General features: G+C 43.0%; 1 protein-coding gene across 1 annotated transcript in view; it reads right to left on the reverse strand.

The window, feature by feature from the left end:
- Positions 1-1597: 1597 nt before the first annotated feature.
- Cxadr (CXADR Ig-like cell adhesion molecule) overlaps positions 1598-25300 on the reverse strand; it is a 36370-nt gene continuing 12667 nt past the window's right edge. The window contains exons 3-8 of the mRNA XM_035443635.1: positions 10532-10698; positions 7698-7902; positions 4610-4765; positions 3851-3973; positions 3218-3356; positions 1598-1862 (exon numbers count right to left, since the gene is read on the reverse strand). Of these exons, the coding sequence (XP_035299526.1) occupies positions 1598-1862; positions 3218-3356; positions 3851-3973; positions 4610-4765; positions 7698-7902; positions 10532-10698 (1055 nt within the window). The remainder of the gene's footprint in view (positions 1863-3217; positions 3357-3850; positions 3974-4609; positions 4766-7697; positions 7903-10531; positions 10699-25300) is intronic.

Below are 25300 nucleotides of genomic sequence, written 5' to 3' on the forward strand. Positions count from 1 at the left end.
ACCATATCTACTATAAAGAAACTGCTGGCTCATTATACTCTACACACACTCCCTCACAATCTTAAGGGAAATACAATAAATTCACTTTTTCCTACAAAAAGTATATTTAATACATTTGGCAGATAGGAGTATTCCCTTTACTCCTTTTTAAATTTCTTTTAAAAGTAAGTCACTTCACGAAACTAAGAATCAAATTTGATTTGTGAGAATTATAGAGGCAGGTTTGGCCACTGGACAGCAAGCACATTGCCCAAGTCTGGAATATAGGGCTGGTAGAAGACACTTAACTTGCCTCAAATATATTTGTTCACTGAGTCTTGGAGGAAAATAACCTCCAAGAACTGTACTCCAGATAGTAAGTCTGGATTACATGTTTCTACAACATAAAATGTGCAGTACAGTCGGCCACAAAACAAAAATACAAATTTAAAAATCAATAATTTGAGGATTCTCATCTATAACTGCCAGGTGATAAATTAACATTTTGTGTTGTTGTTGTCCTTCCTTACTTTCTTTTCTTAATTGCAAAAACATCACCTAAAATGGAAGGCCAGTGTTTAGCTGTGGACTGACAAATCCTATATCCTCATCTGTCTGGTCAGAGTTTTTCAGATGTCCACAGGCCCTGAGGCACTGGACATACCCCAGGGTTTCACCCACAGGCCCACAGGCACTGGACACCCACAAGCCCTGAGGCACCCCAGGGTTTCATCTCTGTGTGGAAAAGAAAATGCTTCACCGAATCTCAAATGGGCTCCTTTTGCACAGAACATAAAAGGTTACTGCTTCCTGTGGCCTCTGCAGTCTATCAGTGAAATACTTAAGAAACTGCTCTACAGCCAGTATAAGTGATACAGACTTGGAATCCCAGCATTCAAGAAGTTAAAGCAGAAGGATCATGATTCGAGGCCAGCCTAAGCTACATACTAAGACCCTATCTCAAAACACAAAAAGGAAGGAAATCATCTCATAAGGTTTATGAATGACTTAGAAATGAAACTACTCATTTCTAAAACACTGTAGTGTCTCCTACTCTTAGAGATATCCAAAATACACTTAGAATTCTCTGAGAGATTTATAAAAACAAATTCAAATGTCAAGTCATTTTTCCATGGATGTTTCTTAACTTTGAGGATACTGTTGTTCATAACTAGATAGACAGACATCCTAAAAATAATGGCAGAAACTACAAAGTACTATTTTCCGATGACTCGAGTATCATTTTGGTATGTCTCTAAATTCACAAATATCTTCACCTAGAACATCATATTCAAAGTGCCATATCTTTCTTAGGCATTATTATTCAGATGCCATTGAAATCAATTTGTTAAGAAAACTCATCTTCTCCAGGTGATCACTGCCATTACTATTGAGCCTTTACTGTTTCGCTATAATCAAAAAAATAAAAAAATAAGTCTGTGGAGTGTTTATATAGTTTCTTATTAACTTCTGTGTGTGTGTGTGTGTGTGTGTGTGTGTGTGTGTGTACTCATACATTTTGGGGGTGCTTTTAGCAAAATTTAAACTAGAATAAGTTTTGATATATAATGAGAAGAAACGAACCATGGAAAACAACAGAAAACAGAGATGCAGAATTCTATACTATAGACCCATCCTTGCTTTGCGCTGGAATCATCACAGGAACCGCTCCCATTCGACTTAGATTAGGGGCAGCTACCTTAGCCGGTGCCAGAGTAGGACTCTGAGGTGCTCGTTCAAAGTCTTCACTGGGGACTTGGTTATACTGAGTCTTGGAATACCCTTCCATGTTGGAAGGGGACATGGATCCCAGGGAGGAGTGGTTGCTGCCAATGTAGCTCCTGGCAGTGGACGTCCTACTCTTCGGAGGCGGCACATCTTCCCTGCAAAACAAAGCCCCCATCACATGCTAAAAACCTAGCTTTGAAAAACCTACAATTATGTAAGCTACACGTCATGGGTAGGTACAAGAATGCAAACATGGAGCAATGCAAGGCCTACCATCATTAATTGTGTACCTGTCCCAATTTATTATCTTGGTCAAAGCACAAAAAATCAGTTAATGAACTATGGGTTTTGTGCTAACACATATGGTTTTGTAACATCTAATGAGGAAGGAACCTCAAAGTTTCCTATACTAGCATCAATGATCATCTAGTTAGCCACATTAGAGTTAAAAAAGCACTGACACATATACATACATTTGTAGCCCCAAAGCAAGGAAAGAATTCCTTTTCACTGTGAAAGTTCTCTAAGACGTTAGAAACCACTTATTTCTGTTTTCATCAAGCACTGAGGGGGGATGTCTTTCTGTATGCTGTGAATATATGTTTCTCTTATTGGTTGATGAATAAAGCTGTTTTGGCCAATGGACAGGCAAGATTTAGCCAGGTGGGAAATCCAAACAGGGATAGAGAAAGGTAAGAGGTAGAGTCAAGGAGATGCCATGTAGCTATAGGGAAGGAAGGTAAGGGTCCCCAGGCATTCTCCAGTAAGACAAGGCCATATGAAGATACACAGATTAGTAGTTATGGGTTAATAATTAAGAGAGAGCTAGCCAGGAAGAAGCCTGAGCAATAGGCCAAACGGTTTATAATTTACATAAGCCTCCATGTGTTTATTTGGGACTAAAGGGCTGTGGGACTGGGTGGGACAGAAACTTCCGTCTATAATAAACATTGGGTGCGTATTAAAAAAAAAAAAAAAAAAAAAGTGCTCCAATCTCCAACCTCCAGACCCAACAGCAATTTCCAGGTTGTTAATCTATTTAAGTCACATGTTATTTTTTAAAAGTAAAATCCTAGTTAAAACCTACCAGTTTAGAATATTTAAGAAAATAAGCCAGGTGTGGTAGTGTGCACCTGCGATTCCACCATTAGGGAGAATAGAGCACCAGGATTCTGAGTTCAAGTTCAGTTTGGACAACTTGGTAAGACTGTCTCAAGAAGAAAAAACAACTGTATCACCCGTTCCACAAGCCATCCGTGTCACTAATGGCAATCAAGTCTTTTCATATGAAAAGTCAGGTGTTCTTGAGACAACCATTTTGGGTAATTCTCAAAATAGGATAAGGAAATCTGAAAGGTGGTGGGACGGATACACTTGAACATGAATGCCTGGGAAGACCGAAGTTTGCACCCAGTTTTCATAGTACTGTTTGTTTGAATGCTTCCGGAACCGACATTTACAAACGTAATCATTTGTTACATATCTGTCAAATCTATTTTCACTTAATTACCTGATATCATGATGAACTTCCTTCTCATACTTCTCTTCTCTGCGTTTTCTGTGACAGCAAAAGAGGATGGCACCAATGAACACGAGAGCAAGCAGCGTTCCTATGATAGCTCCCGCAATTGTTCCAGCTCGGTTTGAAGCTAGAATAAGATTTCAACAGAATTAGGAAGAAGAAGAAAACGCACAGCACTGGGCTTACTACTGAAAGTATGGCATATATAGACAGATTCAGTTCATTGCATATATTAACCCTTAAAAGACTGATCAGCAAGGCTTTTGTCTAGCAAGAAAAATGTATTAAGAATACTTTTTTGAATGTTATATCACCAAATTTAAAAACTGGTGTAATTTGAGTCAAAGCTATCTTGATTGCCACATGAAAGTGTCTAAGCTTCTTGTACTTTAATGGCTAAATAGTGTACCAAAGCTGACTTGATAACTTTTAGTTACTAAAATAACGGTCTTATTGATAGAGTGTCGTGTCTTTTCTTCTGCATGAACTACAAGAGGCAGTAAATACCCACAGTGTTTTAACCAAAGTGAACATCCTTGCCTTCAATATACCCTCGCTGACTAAAGTAAATGAGGCTACGATATTCTAGCAGAAGCAAAGCAGATGAAAGAAGCCACTTACGAGGGACAACGTCCAGACGCAGCATACACTGATCGGAGCCCACTCTATTTTGGACCGTGCAACTGTAAGTTCCAGAATACTCAGAACTGGCATTTTTCACAGATATAACAGGTGACGTCATTTCTACGGAAGAAGAGAGGGGAAAAGCAAATTTGGTTTTGCAGGATGTAATGATTACTCTCCGTTTTTTAATAATGCTAATAAACTTTACGAAGTTTGACAACAGTCAGAGACAGACAGGGCTGGGTGCAAACACACTGCCGGAGCCAGATGCACATTCCGGATTTATGCAGTCAGCCTGCAGGCTCTACAAGTGAGCTTACAGTTACCACAATCCCTCAGCCACAGCCTCAGCTAAAACAAGGTGGTTGGCCCACTGTAGAGCAGCTATAGTATCATATGCGTAATTACATTTGGCTAATTTGTAACTTTTAAGCTCCTATCACTTCATATAGGTTGTTTGGTTTACACTTGCATGGGTAAATTACTGTAACATGGTAAGAATCCAGGCAGAATAACCATGACTCCACTCTGATACTTTTGCCACTAATTTGTGACTTTGAACACTTCTCAGCATTAAAAAGATCTGCCAAAGCAACTAATTACAATATCCTAAAGGTGAAATCTTTTTAGAAATATTTCTAGATGTTTCTAAATGTTTTAGAAACATTTCTAAAATGTAACATACACATGCGAACACTCCTAGATTTAAATCGCTATCAGTGGCCCCCAGGTACCATTCTATATCAGGGGCAGTACCTGCCAACCACGGAGTAGGCATCTTCTGGGAGTCTGACAATTTCTGCCATTCATAGCGCAACGGAAGTGAACCTTCTTTTGGTTCACATTTTAGCTTGAAGTCATTTCCAATCTCTTCAGCTCCATCCACGAAACATCGAGTACCTGAAGGCTTCACTGAAGAAAAAGGAAACGAGTTATCACTTTACCTAAGATGATGGGATTTGTTTTTCTAATGGATTGCTTGAGAACAAAGTATGATGCATAGCCACTGGCTCCTTTATCAGCCTCTACTGGGCTAGCAATGCACAGGGGCACAAAGAATGATATGCTGTCAACACCAGTTTACGAAGCTTTACCCAACATAAACAGGCAATGAGCTCAGGCAAGCAGCCGTTGCATAGTTTGGCGACATCTCAAATGCAGCTCAGCTCTGCGCACGGCCATTCCATTCCATAGGCACATGTCAAAAAAGCAGGGTGATGAGGCTGGGTGATGCGGCTCCCAGAAACTACCCTCCATTCCTTACCTAGTCTCTGTCCTTGAAATGCAGCCATCTGGGAGCACGTGCCAAGTCATGGCTCTCTAGGTGCCGTTACTGGACAGTCAGGGCACTTATTAATAACGATGATAACTGGGACAATCCATTTTAATGCAGCACAGACCCTTTAACATTAGGTATTTACATGAATTCAAATCCATTCTGACAGCAGGGTCATAAAAAGTAAATTGGAGGTTATCTTTCAGACCTCTGAGCAGTGGTGTAGAGTAAAAACTAATCTTGTTACCTGCACCGTACCCCAACTCTGGCTAAATAGCTTGGCATTACATCATTCTGCATCTCCTTGAAGCATGGCATTTAAGTCAAATTAATATCTTAGTCAAATGGGTTTAACAAATGTATTTATATAGTCTTTGTTTAGTAGTCTACGTAACTGGCCTCAAGACCATATAGGTATAAAAATATGAGGATTCTCAACTGTTTTACATAAAATGACATAGTTTTCCACTTAACCTACTCTTGTTTAAGACTTTCGATAACATATAGATTGCTCATAAATCTCATTAAATATAAATAATACTTAGTTGCTATAGTGATTATGACTGGAGAAAAATCACTAAAAGTCTGCACACTCCATGTACATAAATGTTTCCAAATACTTTTTTGATCCATGGTCAGTTCAGTGTGAGGGTATGAAACCCAGGGATACAAAAGGCTGCTGTGCGCCCACTAAGCAGTAGTCATGGCAGCAGGTAGCCTTACTTTTAAATCTGGGCACCTGGCTGGCTGGCTGGTCAGATTTCTATCATATAGCGTAGATCTTTCCTCCTTCTAGAATCATGACTGAAATGAAGAGTGCTACGAACATTCTTGATCTTTGATTCCATTAAGTTGTTTAGAGTACACCATGTTGTGTGTGTGAGAAGTCATCTTCGTTAAATGCTGATTCCTCTTCCACTGAGTCGAGCACAACGTGAGTGTGACTTCCCATTCGGCTACTGATGAACTTTACAGCCTGGGGACAGACAACTGTAAAGCCTGCTTACACAAGCTCTCCCGGAGCAAGTGTGCAGTCTGCAAAATCAGAATGAACAGCCAGGAAGTATGGACTGCTACTACACAAGGGGCAAAAACCTGTAAAGGATTTGGGGATATTCTCAAAAAAGCAGACACCAGCTCTCGGGCAGCTATTTCCGAGGAGAGAGCAGAAGAGTGGGGGCTAAGCTGTCTGGAAGGAGGGCCCTTTAGCAGTCAGTATCCTAGTGAAAGCGGGTAGGGCATAGTCGCTCTGGGAGCAATGCCGGCCAAACAGTAAGTCATTATTTTCATTTTGCTCTAAGACCATGGGAAAAACAATGTTTGTTGCGAAGGCTGTGGTTGGCTTAACCATCTGCCTTCCCAGTCTGATAAGTGTCAGAGCTGTTGATTTTCCCCAATCTAAGTTGACTCTCATGCCTTCAGCTGTACATGAGTTTTCCTAGTCTCACCATTATGAATAAAAGTGAGTGCTGGAACACTCACACACACTAAATTTATTCCTGCTGCTACTACAAGTGAGCTTAGGCACATTGTCATTACTGCTGTTCAACCTACAGAAGGCATACCTGTCCACAGATACTCTGAGAATAGGAATGCAAATCCCACTGCCTCCCAAAGTACCTTTCCCCAAATTTTGATAGCCAGCTGTCAATCATACTGTGAAGAATATGAATACCAGTTCGAGATGCTTGACAATTTATCTGAACTCAGTACTTCCAGGATGGTGCTGGAAGAAGGTAGGTAAATGCAGAGTTAGCTAGCATCTGCATCAGGATCTGAGTAAGAGTTCAGACCTCTGGTCTGAAGACACTGTCAGCAGCTTATGCAATTGACAAACATAAAGAGTCCATGTTTACACGATATAAGCATAGCTAGCATTTCCAGTGATTGATCTTGGGCTTAATGATAATTAAGTCTTTATGTTTCAAAGTGACAATAGGCTGAAGTCAAAGGAAATGACAAGTTTTAATTCATTCTCAGGAAAATTTCTCTCTCTTTCTTTTTGAGATGGGGTTTCTCTGTTGATATAACAAAACACCTGAAGCTAAGGAAATTCGTCTTGTAATCCTGGAGGTCCAAGAACATCATGTCAGCTGTATCTGCTGGGTTTCCAGTGAGGACTTCGTGACCGAAGCAAAACTGGCATTTGAAGAGACAGAGCCCTGAAGCAGTCAAAGCAGCTAATCAAGTGTAACAACCTGCCTTCTCTGTAATTGATCTGGCATCACTGGAACTACATCAATCCCTTCAGAAGAATGGAGGCGCCTTGACCTAATTACCTAAAAGACCCCACCCACTTCCTAAGCCTCAATGAGTTTTGGTCACTACATACTCAAACCAAAGCACGGTTCTAGTTCCATTAACCTCCATTTACTTTCACAAGTAGGCAGCAGGCCTCTTTCTTTCTCCATTCAAAAAAAATATAGGGACTACGTCTATTTTATGCTGTCCAGGGACATCACTTTGTCATTAAACCGGCTTTGTCTTCCATGAATGCTGATGCCTCATGCTGCAGCCACTTTCCCTGTACACTTGTAGCTCCCATTGACACAAGGAATGGTAACTTACCCAGAACTGTCAGCAGAACTTTCCTATTTGCAACCCCAGGAGCCTTCTTCACTTTGCACTGATATGTGCCGATATCAGATAACTGCAGATTCGTGACATTTATAGACGCATCACCAGACGTGACGTCACTACTCGTGAAATGCACTCGTCCTTTCAGGTCCGGATAGTAGTTATCATAAATTTTGTCTCCAGAATACAGAATAATCTAAAACAAAAAGCAAAATAAAACAAGGAGATAACAACAACAAAACCTACTTCATTTCAATGACCATCCATACATCCCAGTAAGATCCCTTATTCTTGTCCGGAGACTCAAGGGCAAAGAGTGGAACCAAACTCAAACAACAGGCCCTCTACACATGACTTTCTTATCTGAGCAGTATGGGAAAAGTAACACACAATAGCTTTTTCCCTCAATGTTAATGTAAAATGCAAAAGCAGAAAAATGTTGTAATCTGAAACACTGGCTATCTAATCATGCACAAGAATCAAATGGGACTGAATTGTGGCATCATGCTTGATTTCAAATGGAGACCAAAGTGGAGTAGGATTACATAATATGCCCTGTACTGGCTGGAAAAACACAAACAAAAAAATCCCACCCACAAGCACAGCCATAATCTACACAAACTTCTTGTCTAAGATACTAATTATGTACTGGGCAACTGGAAAATGTCTCCCAAGGATATCTTTTTTCTGAGTTTTTTCTGTATTCGACTCTCGTGAGTCCTCAAAAACACTTTTGTATGTATGTTAACTGCCCATCACCAGGTCACACTCAAGACCAGTTTGCTAAGTAATCAGACAAAGCAGCTGAAGGCCTGACCACACTACCTTGCTCCTTAGCCTAGCCACACCCCCTCGTCAACGTCAACACCAGTCAACATTCATTCGTTCATAAACAAGACGCTCTGGCTTCCCCTCTATTAAACTTTTTACTCACATTGTTAAAGAGTGTAGGGTTAAAATAACTCTACTTCAAAAGCACAGCCATCCCATTTGTGTTTTAAGAAATACCAGACAGATAAGGTGTGTTCCCACTATGAGTGATGTTGTAAACCAACTTAGTGCTTTCCTATGACGACTGGTTGAAAAAAAATTGGACAACTAGCATTTATCAGGCAATTTTACATGTCTTCACTGATTTCTTGCTAAGTAGAAAGGATGGTGGAACTGTCCCCTTGTAATGTTTACACTAAGAAACTACTGGTCCTAACTAAGCTTTGGGCGGGACCTGTTTTCACTGGGCACAGTATGAGACTAATGTTTCTATATCCCTTCCAAGCTGACAAAATACTTCCGTATTTCTTCTAAGAGGTAGCTAGGACATACCTCCCTCACCCCACCCCCATGAGACACACGAGGAGAAGGGTTTGTGGAACATGGGAGATGGGAAAGACAACACAAAGACTAACAAAAACACGGGTGTGAGAACTGCAGAAGACTGGGCTCAGTCAGATCCCAACTACTAGCCAGATGACTATGGGATCGTTCCTTCACAACTCTGCGCCTGTTTCCTCACTTTCGTAAGCATAACCGTGCAAATCCTATAGAGTCATTTTTAAATGAGTATACAGAGTCATGTGCTGCATACAGAGGTGTCTGTCAATCCCAGAGTGTGTGGAGACAATAGTGGGGCCATGGACCACTTCCCAACCATCTTATGTCTTTGCGGGTACATTCTATGACGTTCAAACGATTGTAAGATCTTACGTTATATTCTCACGAGATATTCTTCATGGCGAAACAAGCATGGCTGCATAACTAAAGCACCCCAACACTGGCCAGGATATGGGATAAGACTAGACATTTCTCTATCCTGTCTTTCAACTCCTTAGGTACCACCTGCTAAGTTACCTCTAATCAAAAGGGAGTGCAGCTAACATATGATGTAGTTAGGATTCTATGGAAGGTTATAACCCTCTTCCGAGATCTCTCCTCACCTGCCATCTTCCTTGTCATCTGCTCTTACCGTGCATTAAATCTGAGGCCAGGTTTTTAACCCAGAAATGGCCACTCCAGAACAAGTGACTCCTAAGCTTGTAAGTAAACACGTTAAAGGGTTTTTGTTGTCCCTCAGCCCTATCCCTTTTCATGTTCTAGGAAAAGGGCTCCAAGGAAAGGAACCAATCACTGAGGATGAGAACCTGAGTTCAACCCCAGGGGACCACATGGGGCCTCTAACCTCCACTGGCTCACCACTATGATGGCTCTCATATGTGTACAGCATACAATAAAACAACAAAAAGAGATTTAATTTTCTTCTTAACTAATTCATCATACAGGATATTTAACTTGAGGAAATGTGAAAAATAGGACCTAGCGAAACTATTGTACCTCTCTCTCTCTCTCTCTGTTTTTTTCAAGACAGGGTTTCTCTGTGTAGCTTTGAAGGTTGTCCTGGAACTTGTTCTGGAGACCAGGCTGGCCTCGAACTCACAGAGATCTGCCTGCCTCTGTCTCCTGAGTACTGGGATTAAAGGCATGCACCACCAACGCCCAGCACAATATATTATTATCTTCTATCTTCTTTAACAAAATCAATTTCCTCAAAGTCCCTAACACTGTTTATACTTCTGTCTTCCTGTTCCGGATACCCTCCATTCCCTGCTTGGCCCCTCATGGGCAAAGCCAGACTTGCAGAAGCCTCCCTTGGTCTTTAATTACCCTTTCACTTAGTTCACTCTTCACAAATTCACTATCTGCTGCGTGTGTCAACCTCGCTTCCACCACAACTGGGCAGCTGGGGGCTTCCTCCACCCCACTACAGCCATGGGAAGACAAGCCGGACATCCGCACTGATGTGTGCAGAGACCAGCACTGATCAAACTCACCACTTGATCCACCTTCTGGTTATCAGAGGGAGACAGCAGCCATTCGATGTCCAGTGGTCCCTGGTCTTCGGAACCAATTGTAAACTTGCATGGTAGGTAAGCAGTTTCCCCTTTAGCTTTTTCGATGCTCTGATCAGGAGTAGTGATACTCAAACCTCTGCTCACATCTGTGGAAAGAAACACAAAAATGGGACTAAGCTTCTGCTATTGTCCTGGCACATGACCCTGTGGCCATTCATGACAGCACAGTGACATGGGGTTTGGGTTCAGAGCAATAGAGTTCAGGGTCTGTGGTGCCATTGTAGTGAGTGTACTGATACTAAGATATCCATACAATTCCCTTTAGGATCACTGTGAACTTCCCGGAGGCGAATAAAATGAGTTTGTGCTGCTTGTGGCCTGAATGAAGCCTTGAACTCATAACGCTGTTTCAGCAGACCAAGTATTGTGATTATAAAGGTGCACCACCAAACCGGCTACAAAACTAGTTTTGCTGGAGCTGAAGATGCAGCTCGGCTGCCTAGCACATACGCATGCTGGATTCTCAGGAAGGTGAATAGTTGTTTGTTTGTTTATTTAGGGATGTCACTGAACATGTGAAGGTGAATGGCTGTTTGTTTATTTAGGGATGTCACTGAACATGTGAAGGTGAATGGCTGTTTGTTTGTTTACTTATGGATGTCTCTGAACCTGTGGTGTACATCTTTAATTACAACACACGGGAGGTGGGAGCAGGAGGGTCAAAAGTTAAGTAGGCCGGTCCGAGATACATGGCAAGACCCTGGCTCAGAAACAGAAGGAAAAACTGCCATCAAATGAAACACAGCATTAAGGAAACAGGAGCACTGAGAGTTTCAGCACTCACCCCCAAATGCACAGAACAGGCAGAGAGAATACAACACCACCATGGTAGAGTTCTTACCCAGCATTTACAAGGCTCTGTAGATTCATTCCCCAGCACAAAAAAAAAAAAAAAAAGAAAGAAAGAAAGAAAGAAGGAAGGAAGGAAGGAGAGGAGGAAGAGGAAGGAAGGAAGGAAGGAAGGAAGGAAGGAAGGAAGGAAGGAAGAAAGGAGGGAGGGAGGGAAGGGAGAATGGTGGTGGTCCATGCCTTTAATTCCAGCACTTGGGAGGCAGAGGCAGGTAGATCTCTGTGAGTTCGAGGCCAGCCTGATCTTCAGAACAGCCAGAACTGATACACAGAGAAACCCTGTCTCAAACAAACAAAACAAGTAAATAAATGAGAAGCTAATTTTGGTGTTCAAATCAAGATGTAAGGTATGAATAGTCTGGTCATTAGCTTGATTTATAATATTCAATTATAAATGAATCATCCGATAAAAGTCTTTTAAAATCCATTACAACACAAAAGTTTCCACAGAATTAGCCAATCTACCAGTTTCTCTGTGACCACCTTTTGTTTTCTTTTGTTATTACAAAACAGGGTCTCACTCCTTGAGCCAACCTGGCTTGGAACTCACTTTTAACTCTAGACAATCCTCTTTATCTCAGTGTCCCAAGTGCTAGTTGTTAGTATTCAAGCAGTTATACTGGCCTGCCTGTCTTTGGAGTTCGGACAAGATATGCCCTCAGCTGTTGCCACTAAGGCACCATCTGTGCCTGTTCACTATATTCCCTTTTAAAAGGGTCAGGCCCACCTACCCTCTCCCTCTCCCTCCCCCTCCTCATTTCATTTTACAGGCATGAGCCTCCATGACCAACTCTAATGGATTTCCTGACCACTGACTCAAACATCTCACTGTAAGTTTCACCATCGTGGGCTAAGAAGCAGCCTTACCACTTGAACCCCTGCACTTCTTGACACAGATGTTCAGAATTTGGATGAGATTATGAATGGTACCCAGGGCCTACCTCTCCCCACCCCCCATCCCATCCTTTCTGTTCACCCTCTCCCCTCCCATCATCTTGCACCTGTCATTAAGGCATTGAGCAAAATTAGGAGTCAATCAATTCCAAGCACTCCCTCTGTACAGTGACTATTCAATGGTGTTTCTCTAATGGTATATGGCATTATCCTTTCTATTAGGTGAGTTAATCCTAATACGATCTCAGAAATAATGCTGGTAAAGTTGAAGCCCAAAGAATAGGAACTACAAGTTGCCATCCTAAGCCTTTAACAGCATCTGAGGCCATTCCTCTCAAACTGAATAAACGGGTGCAAATCCTCCGCATTCCTGTCTTAAATCAGACCAGTGAAAAGTGACAAGAATGTGCTGGGTAGAACCCAGGGCGAGGCCTCCGGATTCCTTACTAAATCCCTTCTCGCCTTCTTAAGAGCTCTTACCATTCATTGTACAAACAATCCATGGGGAATAACTTAAGTGTGAGCAGCCACACCACCCACAACGCCTGTCTAGACCAGCTTCTGCAGGGCCCTGAGTGAGCCCAGGGCTTCCTTTCCTGTCCTAGCCTACCAGTGCCTGAGGGATCATGGAAACAGATATCTGTGTTAAGTCTCTAAAGTTGGGGATTGGTTTTTCACATAGCAAAGGTTGGTGATCCAGCATCTAAACCTACTGCCTGAGACCAGGCAATGGCTTATCATTGTCCTGAAAGTGTGCTGGCCTTCATTGTGTTTCATGCCTACATATTTATTTTATTAAAACATGGTTTGGGGAGCCGGAGAGATGGCTCAGTGGTTAAGAACACTGGTTGGCGGCTCTTCCAGAGGACCCAGGTTCAATACCCAGCACCCACATGGCAGCTCCCACCTGTCTGTTACTCCAGTTCCATAGGATCTGGCATCCTCATGAAGACATACATGCAGGTAAAACACCAATGTACATAAAATAAAAATAAATTATAAAAAAATAAAACAAAACATGGTCTGACACTGGGGTGTGGCATCTCTAGACTTCCTACTGAAAAGATATTGGAACCTTGGGATCCTTTTTCCATGTCTAATAAATTCAGTCCTGTGTCTACCTCATTTTCAAAACCACATTTATTCTACCACGTCTCCACCCCCACCCCCCGGTGAGTTGTCTGCTCTTCCTTCCAGGCACACTCACGGTGGCACCTCACCTCTTTCCATTAGTACACACCCTGCCTCGGATGTCTGTTTTCCTTTAGCAATCTACGCTAAGGCTGACTCAGCATCCACATTCCATCCCTCTTCCTCAATGCTCATGTGTTTTTCTTGCCAATGTTACCCTGTACAGGACCTTTTAAGGTGGAATTCCCGATTTCCCGTTACATGATTCGCGTCCCTAGGAGTAGGGAACTTGTAAGTACCTTTGTCTCTTTAAATAGCACCTAATAAATTTGCTGAAGATAATTTGAGATCGAATCGTATTCAGATCAATTTTAGAAATGTCAGAGAAATAGGAAAATCTGCCAGAAGGAATTCCTCCATTCCAAGTGGTCTGTCTTGGTCCTCCCTTTGTTGGCGGACAACGTGCTTAGGTTATCTGCAGAAACTACCTCATTTTATATGTGCACTGAGTATCTGCAAGTGGGCCCCTCAGATACCAAGAGATGCTATTCTGCCTAAGATATTTTAAGCAGTCTCATAAATGACTTTCAGTATTTCTTTTTTTGAAATGTGTTTGCTCCTCACTGTGTTGTGCTAAAAATGAACTGAAATCTCAAGATCCTCACAAAAGAGTTCTTGAGTTTCCTAGCAACACCGAGAGCTCTCTCTCTGAAGAGGTATCCTTTTTTCTCCCCAAGGGCTGAAGTATGCAAGTCATAACTGTATAAAACAAAAGACAGACACTCTTGGACTCATTTAGTGACTCTGTCAACTGATTACACTTCAGAAGGCTAAGTGATAAATTAACTGGCAAATTACTCCAGGTTCAAACAGAGTTTGAAAACTAAATCAAATATCAAACTTTATCATTTTATTTAAAGGGATTTTCAGGGTTTAATGAAAAAAATCCAGGCCACAAGTCCTTGCAGAGGCCAGTTATGAGTGCTCAGAACTTGAGTATATAAATAAATAGAGTGACGCCCATCCTACACAGACACTAATTGGAATAACATCTTCCAGCCTTCTGCTTGCTTTTCTTAGCTCCAATTTCTAAGCCCTTGGGTCTCTGAAGACTCTGCTGCCCAGTCTCACTGAACATCAAAGTCATGTGATGTCTTCAAAGAGTATTTTTCAGGCCTTGATGTCACCTCCTACTAAGCCCTTAGGAGATCAGATTCTACCAAGAACTGGAAGGAGCTGTTGCTCCAAGGGGAGGCAGCACTCTGACTGGGTGGCATGCACTGTCCCAGGACACAGTAAACTGTCAATGGGGGTGATCTTCACTGAGTTTTGCCTTCCAACCATGCAAAGGTACAAAATGCTGGGGAAATTAACGGTTTTTTTTTTTCTTTTTGTGTTTTTAAGAGAAGTAAAGATGAGAATTTCAAATTATCTTGAGCAAGGAAACTCTTAGAGAAAAGTGGGGTTTGTTTTCTTAAGAAAAGGAGAGGGGAGCTATGATGGGGGAAAAAAAGTATTTGCTATAAACATTTGGAGTTGGAAATCATCATTTTGCAAAACCACACAAGTAAGAGCTTCAAACTAGATGATTAAGATGAGAAACAGAATGTCTTATGGGGTGTCACAAAATCTCAGCTAACATGAATTGCAGAGGGAGAAAAATGGCTTTACAATAGAATATTCTTGTAATGCACCGCCTTAATCAAATGACCAAATTCACTTTCCCTAGACTGGCATGGAAAGCTTGTGTCTCCTGATTCAAATACAGCTATGCTTGGTATAATGTATACTGAGTTAAAAAATGCATAAGCTAACCCTGAGGACAGAAAAACCTTAAAAGTACATGCAAGGCCTGGCAAGGGGGTCCTCACCTTGAATCCCATTATTTTGGGGGCAAACTGTGAGTTTGAGGCCAGCCTGGTCTACACAGAAGTTTCAGGCTCCAAGGCTACATAGTGAGACTTCACCTCGCAAACCAAAACAAAATAAAAAGTATATTTAGATAAGAAGTCAATAAAAAGGTGATGCTGTTTGATTACAACCATATGGCTCTCTACAAAAGGAACAATTTAACCCAGTAAAAAAAAAAAGGTGATTAGAGAGGGAGGGAGGGAGGGGGGAGCGGCAGGGGCTTCTTAGAGCTGCCAAGCTCTCCCTCTGCCTGATGCTGCAATGGTAGACACACGTCGCTGTGAATTTGTCCATATCTGTATGATAGACAGAGCCGTAGATATGGGGTAATAATAGAAATAGGTCACAGGTTCATCAAGTCTGACATAGGCAGGCAGGAGGTGGTAGCACACACCCTTAATCTCCAGCAGAGGCAGGTGGACCTCTGTGAGTTTGCCGCCAGCTTGGTCTACAAAGTTGAGTTCCAATACTGTCGGGGTTGTTACAGAAAAACTCAGTTGGGGGGGGGGAGCTTGGGGGAGAGGGTGGGGAATCTAACATATGCATCCCTCAGGCAGGGAATGGTGAAAACATCGAAGACCAAGGCTGTGTAAAATAAGCCCAAGGCGGAAGTGGGACAGCCGGCTCCATCCTTCACAGGGGCAGTTGGTGGTGGTGGTGACGGGGCTGGTGCAGGAGAACTGGTCCTGACCCTCGCCTGAGGGGGCGGTCCCAGTAGAGGCCCCAGACTGACCAACTCAACTAACACCCAGGCCCACAAAGCCACATGCAGGGTTCTGAGTTAGCACTCGCCAACACCTACCCATCAGTGACCTGCTGGAGCATGGGCAGTGACCAGTCCTGCAGACTGACAGACAGCTACAGGAGCCCCATGACTTGGGCAGCAGCAGGATATCGGAGAGGACTTTCAGTGAGGGTCCCGTATTTGATGATGTGCCAGAAGCCACAGGTCTCAAACCAGACCAACAACTCATTGCAATGAACACTGCAATAAACATTTGCAAGTAAAGCTGTTTGGGCAAAACGGTGTACTGTGTGACACACTTCAGCTCCCATTGCCACTACGACAATGGAATGTGTGATGGAAAGGTGGAAAAAGAGAATCGAAGTCTCTCACACAAACACACACACACACACACACACACACACACACACACACTTTTTTTTCTTTGTAAATATTAACTTATTTCATTTTATTAGTTCAAATTAGGAACAAGCTTGCTTCAGATGTCAATCCCTTCTCCCTCTCCCTCCCCTCCCCCCAACATCCCACATCCAGGCTAGGCCCCTAGCCATCCCCCCTCCACTCCCCAGGCAAGGTAGGGCCCTCAAAAGGGGCTCCCCAAAGTCTACCACATCATCCTGGGCCAGGTCTAGGCCCTTCCCCATGTGTCCAGGTCAAGAGAGCATCCCTTCACAAGGGATGGGCTCTCAAAATCCCTTCTTTTAACACTTTTTACTTTTTTTATATTCTTTTGTTGGTGAGGCTACAAAGATTTAGGGCAGACATGGCAGGACTGGGAAATGAGGGGATTGGGGTGCATACTCTGAGTTCCCAAAGGATTGACTAAAAAAAAAAAAAATGCAAAAAAAAAAGTCAAGATATAAGGGAATTCCTTCTACTTCAAATTGAGTTTTGCTGTGTATTTCAACTAGTTCTAAAAATATGATCTATTTTAAAAATGTACATTTGTAACTAAAGAACTACAGACATACAAATTAAAGCGATATGATACTGTATTCCACATATAACACTGGTGGTCTTTAAAAAACAATTGTCAACGCAAGAAGGTCCACACCTATAATACCAGCATTTGGAAGCTCAAAGAGTTTGAGGCTAGCCTAGGCTACATAGCAAGTTCAAGCCAAGGCTGAGCCACATAGGGAGATTCCGTCTCAAAAAACAAGAACTGGAATTGTAGCTCAATGGTGAAGCTACACTTGCCCATCATGCCCAAGGCTCTGTTTGGTTCCCAGAACTTCAACAAACAAACAAAACAGATATTTAATAAATGCCAAGAAACATTAGAAACTGTGAGAAAGTGAAAGTTAAATAGTATATTCTGTCTTGGAAACAACAGAGGACTTGGGAAATGGGTTGGTGCATTTTTAGGAATTGTGTCTAAACTCCTATAGTGAGGATTTCTGTGTGTAAGGACTTTATCCACCCAACAAGTTATTCCCTGAAGTACTGTGAAGCAAGAAAACATCTGAAAGCAATCTCATTGTGAAGAAACAAGCAGGAAAGTTGGGTAATAAGATCATCCACACAGGACAAAGAGCTACAGAAACATACCAGGTGGAAACAGTCTCCTCCAACAACAACAAAAAAGAAACCTAACCAAACTTGGTTTGTGGTGGCAAAACTGAATTCACTCACATTAATAAAAGTATAGCTAAATTTGTTAGACCCCCGGAAAACTCAGGCCTCCGGGGTCTCAGCCCAGGACCGAGGTCACCCCAATCACCAGGCAGATTCGAAAGCTTGATGCAAACTGCATGAGGCTTTATTGTTGTTCAACGAGCTAACCCCATGTTAACTCGGGTCTTTCACCCACCCGCCATGGCAGATGGCTGCAGATTTGTGAGAAAACAAGTTTCCTAAGCCATCCTTTCTGGTATCTTGTTATGGCAGAAATAAATACAGGTGAGTGACTCAGAGATATCCATGGAACAGGTGTGTTATTTATTACACCAAAAACTCCCAAGTATGATCTAAGCATAAGGAGAATTCACAAACCTCATCAATACATTGTCACTACCATCTAGGATGGTCCCTCCAGATAAACAGGAAATAACTTATGTCCACGAAGATATAGAGGAACTTTATTAATTTTATTCAATTAAACTTTATTAATTTCCTGTAAATCAGGCATCATTCAGAGGTTGTAAATTATTTATCTCCCTCACAAATCCTGTGGAATATAGACACTACAATGACACCAAACTGTTTCTCCCACGAAACCCGGGTGATACTCAATAGCACCGTCACTTATAATCAACACTAATGTATATACAGAGGGACACAACAGAGGATTAATAGAAGCACTGGTAAAAGGAAAAATGATGAAACAAAGCAAAAGAATTCAGGAACAGGAAGCATAAATACTGCTTAAGTGAAGACAAGGTAACCTTTGTATATACGACAATTTGAGACGAGGGAGGCCCAAGTCACCAATGGTTTTAAAGATGGTCTGGAAAACCATTTAGGGTACCGCTCACTCCCACGGTACAGTGGTGCATCCTCTACCAAGCACTTGGGCTCTAAGATCCCTCCTCTGCTCCTCATTCAGTCACTTCTTCCAGAAAACAAGGCTTCTACCCATCCATGGACTGAGCCAGGTGTCTCCTCAGATTGCACCGGGTGTACTCTGGTTCAATGGCAATACCACCATGAGCATTTATTTCACGGGCTCCTGCTTGACTTTTAAAGCCCGGGGCCCTAAGAACCATGACCATCACTGGTCTTTTAAGCATGGCAAATTTCCAATGCTCAGGCAGAAATCAGCAAGCCATTTGCTCAATGAATACCACTGACTTGTCCTTGTCCTGTAACTGAAAAGACATAAAAGAAGGTTTGGAAATGCCTCTTCTGCTTTTGCCTATACCCTCCAAACGAAGTCTGACCTCTAATGGCTTACTCGGAGATTTAAAAAAATCAAGTCGTGTAGAATTCAAGCAAGGGCAAGTAAGGTCTTTTTCATCTGGGTGCTAAGAGGGGCTACTATTGAAATCAGCAAGTATGTAGCCTATTTTACAGTCTAGTCTCAATCGAGAAAGCAACCAATCAATTTTGGATGTCAGAGGGTAAGCAGATCACAGTTCTGAGGTACTGAGGAGAGGAGGCGGAGAGCTCACTGGAACAAAGTATGCTTGAGTTAGAGAAGGGAAACATCTCAAACTGAGGGGGACACATGGCAAGAGGAGTGCAACTGAAGGGGAGGAGAATGAGTCCACTCTCTACTCAAGATGGACGATGTCAGCAAAACTCCCTGGTCTAGGGTCCCCAGAAAGGTTACATAGTGAAACTCTCTGGTCTAGGGTCCCCAGAAGGAACACACAGAGTAACTCCCTGGTCTAGGATCCCGAGAAGGAACACACAGTGCAGCTCCCTGGTCTAGGGTCCCCAGAAGGAACACACAGTGAAACTCCCTGATCTAGGGTCCCCAGAAGAAACACAGGGTGAAACTGCCTGGTCTAGGGTCCCCAGAAGGAACACACAGTGAAACTCCCTGGTCTAGGATCCCCAGAAGGAACACACAGAGTAACTCCCTGGTCTAGGACCCCAGAAGGAACACAGGGTGAAACTCCCTGGTCTAGGGTCCCCAGAAGGAACACACAGTGGTCTAGGGTCCCCAGAAGGAACACACAGTGAAACTCCCTAGTCTAGGGTCCCCAGAAAGAACACACAGTGAAACTCCCCGGTCTAGGGTCCCCAGAAGGAACACACAGTGAAGCTCCCTAGTCTAGGGTCCCCAGAAGGAATACACAGTGAAGCTCCCTGGTCACTGTCCCTAGAAGAAATAACCCAGAAGACACAAGAGGCAGACTAAGGTACAGAACACACCATGTTAGTTCACTTTCCCATCTTTCTCCCTCAAAACCTCTTACTAGAGTGCTCTAACCTGTCACCTGAAGCATCCCTGGTCCCCAGAGGCAATGAGTGTCAACTGCTTTCTCCTCCTCTTGCCCAATTCCTTCATTCTAGGTAATTGTCCATCCAGCCCTGAAGCACATATTTTCAGTCACTCACCCTACCTGGGAGCCGCATTGCTGGAGGGTGTGTCTCAGATCTCCCTCAATCTCTGGTCATAGCAAGTAAATAAAGCTGCTAAACTACAGTGAGGAGAATTTGAACAGAGGCAGGACTATTTGAAGGAGGGGTGGTGAGGACCATCAGACCTTGTGGGAAAAGCAGGAGGCTGAAGACTTGGGAAGACCGTGAGGACACAGAGAAACAGTGCAAGCGAGCCTGGCCATGTGTTTAGACGCAGACAGAACACTTGTTATTTGAAGGAAATGTTGGCAAACCTGGAAAGAAACTCACATGTATTTACTTTACATACAACCATTTAATAGGAGAGAAGGTGTGGAGAGAACTTATTCAGGAACAGGGGGAACATTGCTTGTCTTTCAGGTGTCCCTCGGAAATGAAGCAAAAGGGAAATGAGTGTACAGGCAGGTTTTCACTCCAAAATCTAGCCAGCCCAAAATATTAACACAAGAGCAAAACCCCATTCTGTTCTTATGGTTTTGTGGTTGCTGTTTTAAGTCTCACATAGCCTACACTGGTCTTGAACTCACCCACACAGCCTAGAGCAGACCTTATGCTCTTAAACTTCAGAGCCTCCTGCCTAAGAACTGGGACTACAGGTATACACCGTCGTACCCATTTATGCTTTGCTGGGGACTGAACCCAGGGCTTTGCACATTTGAGACAAACAGTCTACCAACTCTTCATTCCCAGCCCTCTTCCTGGACTTTCACAATTCCCTTTGTAGTCCACGCTGGTCACGAACTCAGTAAAGCCCACAAAACTGAAACTTTGTTTAATTAAAAAAAAAATGTCTTTTTTAGCTTTCAAACCATCTTCCAAGTTTATTTGGTTTCTTGGGAAGGGGTGTTAGAATGACTTTAATGTCAACTGTTCACTCAGAATTCACTCAGTAGTCTGCTTTTGGAGAAGTGTCATGAAGGTTGCTGGGTTTTGTTTTTTTGGCTTTTTTGTTTTTTTCGAAGCAGCGTTTCCTTGTGTAACAGCACTGGCTGTCCTGGAACTTGATTGTGGACCAGACTGGCCTGGAACTCACAGAGATCCACCCGCCTCTGCCTCCCAATTCTGGAAATAAAGGCGTGCACAACCACTTCCAGCACGGTTGCCACTTTAAAGAGAGGACAGAGTAATCTTGCTGAGTTAGGTCACACCATCAACCATGCAGTTAAAACACAAAGAGGGAAGAAACAGCAGCTGAGTCAACTGGAGACAAACCCAGACTGCTTTCCCATGCTTGCCTCCCCTCCAGGGCCACCCTGCCAAAACAAAAGGCCTAGAGGGCTGATAAAGGAGACAAGGCCAAACTGAGTGAGGGACCAGCCACAGAAAAGACCTAAAGGGCTGCCTGCTACACCTGCCAGAGCCCAAGCCTCAGAAGGTCCTTGTAAAGATGGGAGGGAAGCTATCTGGAGAAGAAAGAGATACCAAAATGGACCAGACACAAAAACTGTTGATGCTGAGGCACCCTGTGAAATGCACGCATTTTTTACAGCTGTGTGTGTGTGTCTTACAATAACACAGATGAAAATACTATTTTTAATCAAGATTCGTAACAATCAAGAATTCTGTTCTTTTTTTTTTTTTTTAATTAAAGCCTCCTTGTTAGCACACAGACACCTTTCCTTGTTCTTTGGGTGGAAGGTACATATGTTACTAACAGAATGTCTCCAAAGCCAGATAACAGGATAATATTCTTAGCTCCCAGGACTCTGAAGCTAACTGGCCTGGCCTCCCTGCCTTACAGTGTGGGAGAACTCAAAATGCAGTTTTATGTTGTCCTTTCTTCCTCCACCATCAACATAGTCTTAACTTCCTTAACGTCAGAAACCTGCTTGGACCTGAAGGGGGTTTGCACAATGTCAGGCAATCTGCAGCGATTGATAGCACTGAGATATCCCTCAGAAGAGCGCCAGTCCCCTTTTCTAGAAGACTTGTCGATCTTCAGGTTGATAATTCTGGCATTTTTGCTTCACTGCCTGAAAGCAGGATCTGGTTTTGAAAACTGTTACACAACATGCTCATGCCGGAGGTCAGCCATCACCCGAAACTTCCCTTAGCAAGCATCCTGTGAAGACCTGCCTCGATTTTACAGTAAATTTGAGACAAAAAGACAGCTTTCTGGCCTAACTTCAAGAAGTAAATTGAACGAAACAGCAGCCCACACATTAAAGTGATTGGTAAGGACAAGCAGAATTTTGTAGTTTAACCACCAGTACCACAGACTTGCTATCCCTGAACACATCACAGATACGTCAGGCCTGTGCCAAAGGACACTCTTATCTATGCTCTTGGGACCCACTCATTCCTGTTTCACCAACCTGTGCCAACCTTCTAGCCAGGAAGTTCCTTCGGGATTAGTAATGCTTAGAAGGTCACCTGACTGCCCTGGTTTTTCTACCAGAAAGGGGAGGGGGGGAATGGCGCTGGGCTGGGCTCAGCATAGTGGCACACACATAGAATCCTGGCACTTCAGAGGCTGACACCGATATGTCAGCCTGGGTCAATACCAGGAATTTCAGGCCACACTGAGCCAATCAGTGTCCTGCGGAAGAGGAGGGAGGGAGGTATATGGGCAGGGGAGTGGTTAAATGTGTTAATATAATTACTTCAACTAGTCCTTTATATGTGGCCGTGGAGGAGAAGAAATCACTCATAGGGAAGTAGAAATTAGGAGGGTGGCGGTTGCTATATTTTAGTTGTTCAACTGTCACTTCTATCTATGGAGTTAAGAAAGTTAATAGATAAATTAGCAACAATAAGAACTAGCACAACACCCAGCTTGAAACCATCATCTTAATAAACAGGAAATGTGTTCATTAAATGTCTTACACTTTTCAAAATGCTCTATAGCAAAGGTTCTCAACCTGGGGGGTCCAACAGTCCTTTCACTGGGATCACCTAAGACCATCTGCACATCAGATATTTATACTACAGTTCATAACAGTAGCAAAATTACAGCTATGAAGTAGCGATGGAAATACTGTTATGATCAGCAGTCAGCACAACATGGGGAACTATATTATTAAAGGGCTGCCATGACAGAGATAGTAATAGTATCCTTATTTTGCAAAGGACCAGAGACACTGAGAGGTAGCTCAACTTCTAATGGAGCAAAACACAAATCAATCTGGTTGACCACATCTTAGCCACAGTCAACGGTAAGGAGGTGGGGACAGGACAGGGCTCCTCAGCTACAATCATCCTGCAGGGACACAGGGAAAGTGGTTTCATCTCCCAAATCGCTAGAAACCTCGGAGTCCATCATCAGAAACCCTCCTTGCCCGTGGGGTGGGGCAGGGGTTGAAACATGCCTCTTCTACACTAAGCTTCTATTTTAATTGATAGTTTGTTTGTATTTTTAATTGAGTGTGTGCGTACATGTGAGTGTGGCTTTGTGTACCTGACTGCAGTGCCCACAAAGGCCAGAAGAGGGTATCGCATGCCCTGGAGCTGGAGTTACAGGTAGTCATGAGCCACACAACATGGATACCAGGACCTGAACTTCAGTCCTCTGTAACAGCAGCACCTGTTTTTAATGCTGAGCCAGCTCCCCAACATCTACACTAAGCAAGTAGCATTTTGGGAGGAGCATATGAATCAGAGTCCGAGTGGATTGTTCCTTTCAGGAGAGAAGTAAATGTCAGACCAGTAATCTGTTGTCAAATTTGGGACACACACACACACACACACACACACACACACACACACACACACACACACACACGGGGGGGGGGGTGGGGGGGGGTGTTAGTTCTGTCTGTGTCACTGTGGACCACCTTGGACAAGTTGCCTCCCTGGGCCTCAGGCATAAATTAAAGGTGTTAAATTAAATGATCTATTTCAGAATTAAATGTGCTTCAAGTGTCATCATCAGTCAACCAAAAAGACACCTTTGCTTCCCATTCCTATCAGCACACAACAGCTTAGTAGCTCAGCATCTACCTGTCAACAAGTGCAGCGGATAGCATTTACAGCCTGAATCAGGGAAGTGACTCACCCAATCAACAGCCAGGGCTGGCAGGCCAGATCTGAGTTCAAACTCAAAGTTAGTTTCTAAAATTGTCCCTAAGCAGTTTATAGCCTCATGGTAACTAGATGTTTTCACGTTAAGGTGTACATAAATAGGAATGATGCCATCTAGGTGTGGTGGCATATTCCCAGATCCCAGCACTCAGGAGGCTGAAGCAGGAGGATCACCATGTATCTGAGACTAGCCTAGTCTATATTTGTGAGTTCAAGGCCAACCTGGGTTGTGCAGTGAGACCTTGTGTTGGGAAATGAACGAATAAATTGTAATACTGCCTACATTACTGTACGATCAAATGAAATACTGCACGTAAGACTAGACCGGGGTCTGGAGACTTGGCTCAGTGGTTAAGAACACATAGTGCTGTGGAATATTAGTTGAAGATGTGTTACATTTGTTTATGTTGTGCAACATATGATTCAAAGATGTGCTGCGTTCTTTTATGTTGCATTTGATTAACTCTGTGAAACTGTCACTTTGCCTATCTAAAATACATGGTCTAATAAAGAGCTGAATGGCCAATAACTAGGCAGGAGGGAAAAACAGCCCAGGCTGGCATGCAAAGAGGAAGGGAAGAACAAGAAAAGGAGGAGAGAAGGACATCAGCCACACAGCTACACAGCAAGCCACAGAGGAAGAAGTAAAGAAATGTATAGAGAAAGATAAAAAGCCCAGAGGCAAAAGGTAGATGGGATAATTTCACTTAAGAAAACTTGGCAAGAAATAAGCCTAGCTAAGGCAAGGCATTCATAAGTAAAAAGAAGTCTCCATGTGATTTGTTTGGGAGCTGGGTGGCGGACTCCCCAAAGAGTGAAGAATAAAAACAACCAAGGACACACACACTGTTCTTCCAGAGGTCCAGAGTTCTGTTCCCAGCATATTTGCCAGTCAGCTTACAACTGCCTGAAATGTCACCTCCAGGTATCCAATGCTTCCAAACTCTCAGGCATGTACACTCACACATGAACACATAGTTTTAAAAAAAATAAAACAAAAATGTTTAAAGGACAAGCTCCAGCGCAAAACTGGTGTTCTCTCTTCAATAAACAGAAGGCAGGAGGCAATACCCTGTCATCTTAAAAGCCCATCTTGGGCGGGAATT

The sequence above is a fragment of the Cricetulus griseus genome, chromosome 4, assembly GCF_003668045.3.
Source record: "Cricetulus griseus strain 17A/GY chromosome 4, alternate assembly CriGri-PICRH-1.0, whole genome shotgun sequence".
Taxonomy (NCBI): Eukaryota; Metazoa; Chordata; class Mammalia; order Rodentia; family Cricetidae; genus Cricetulus; species Cricetulus griseus.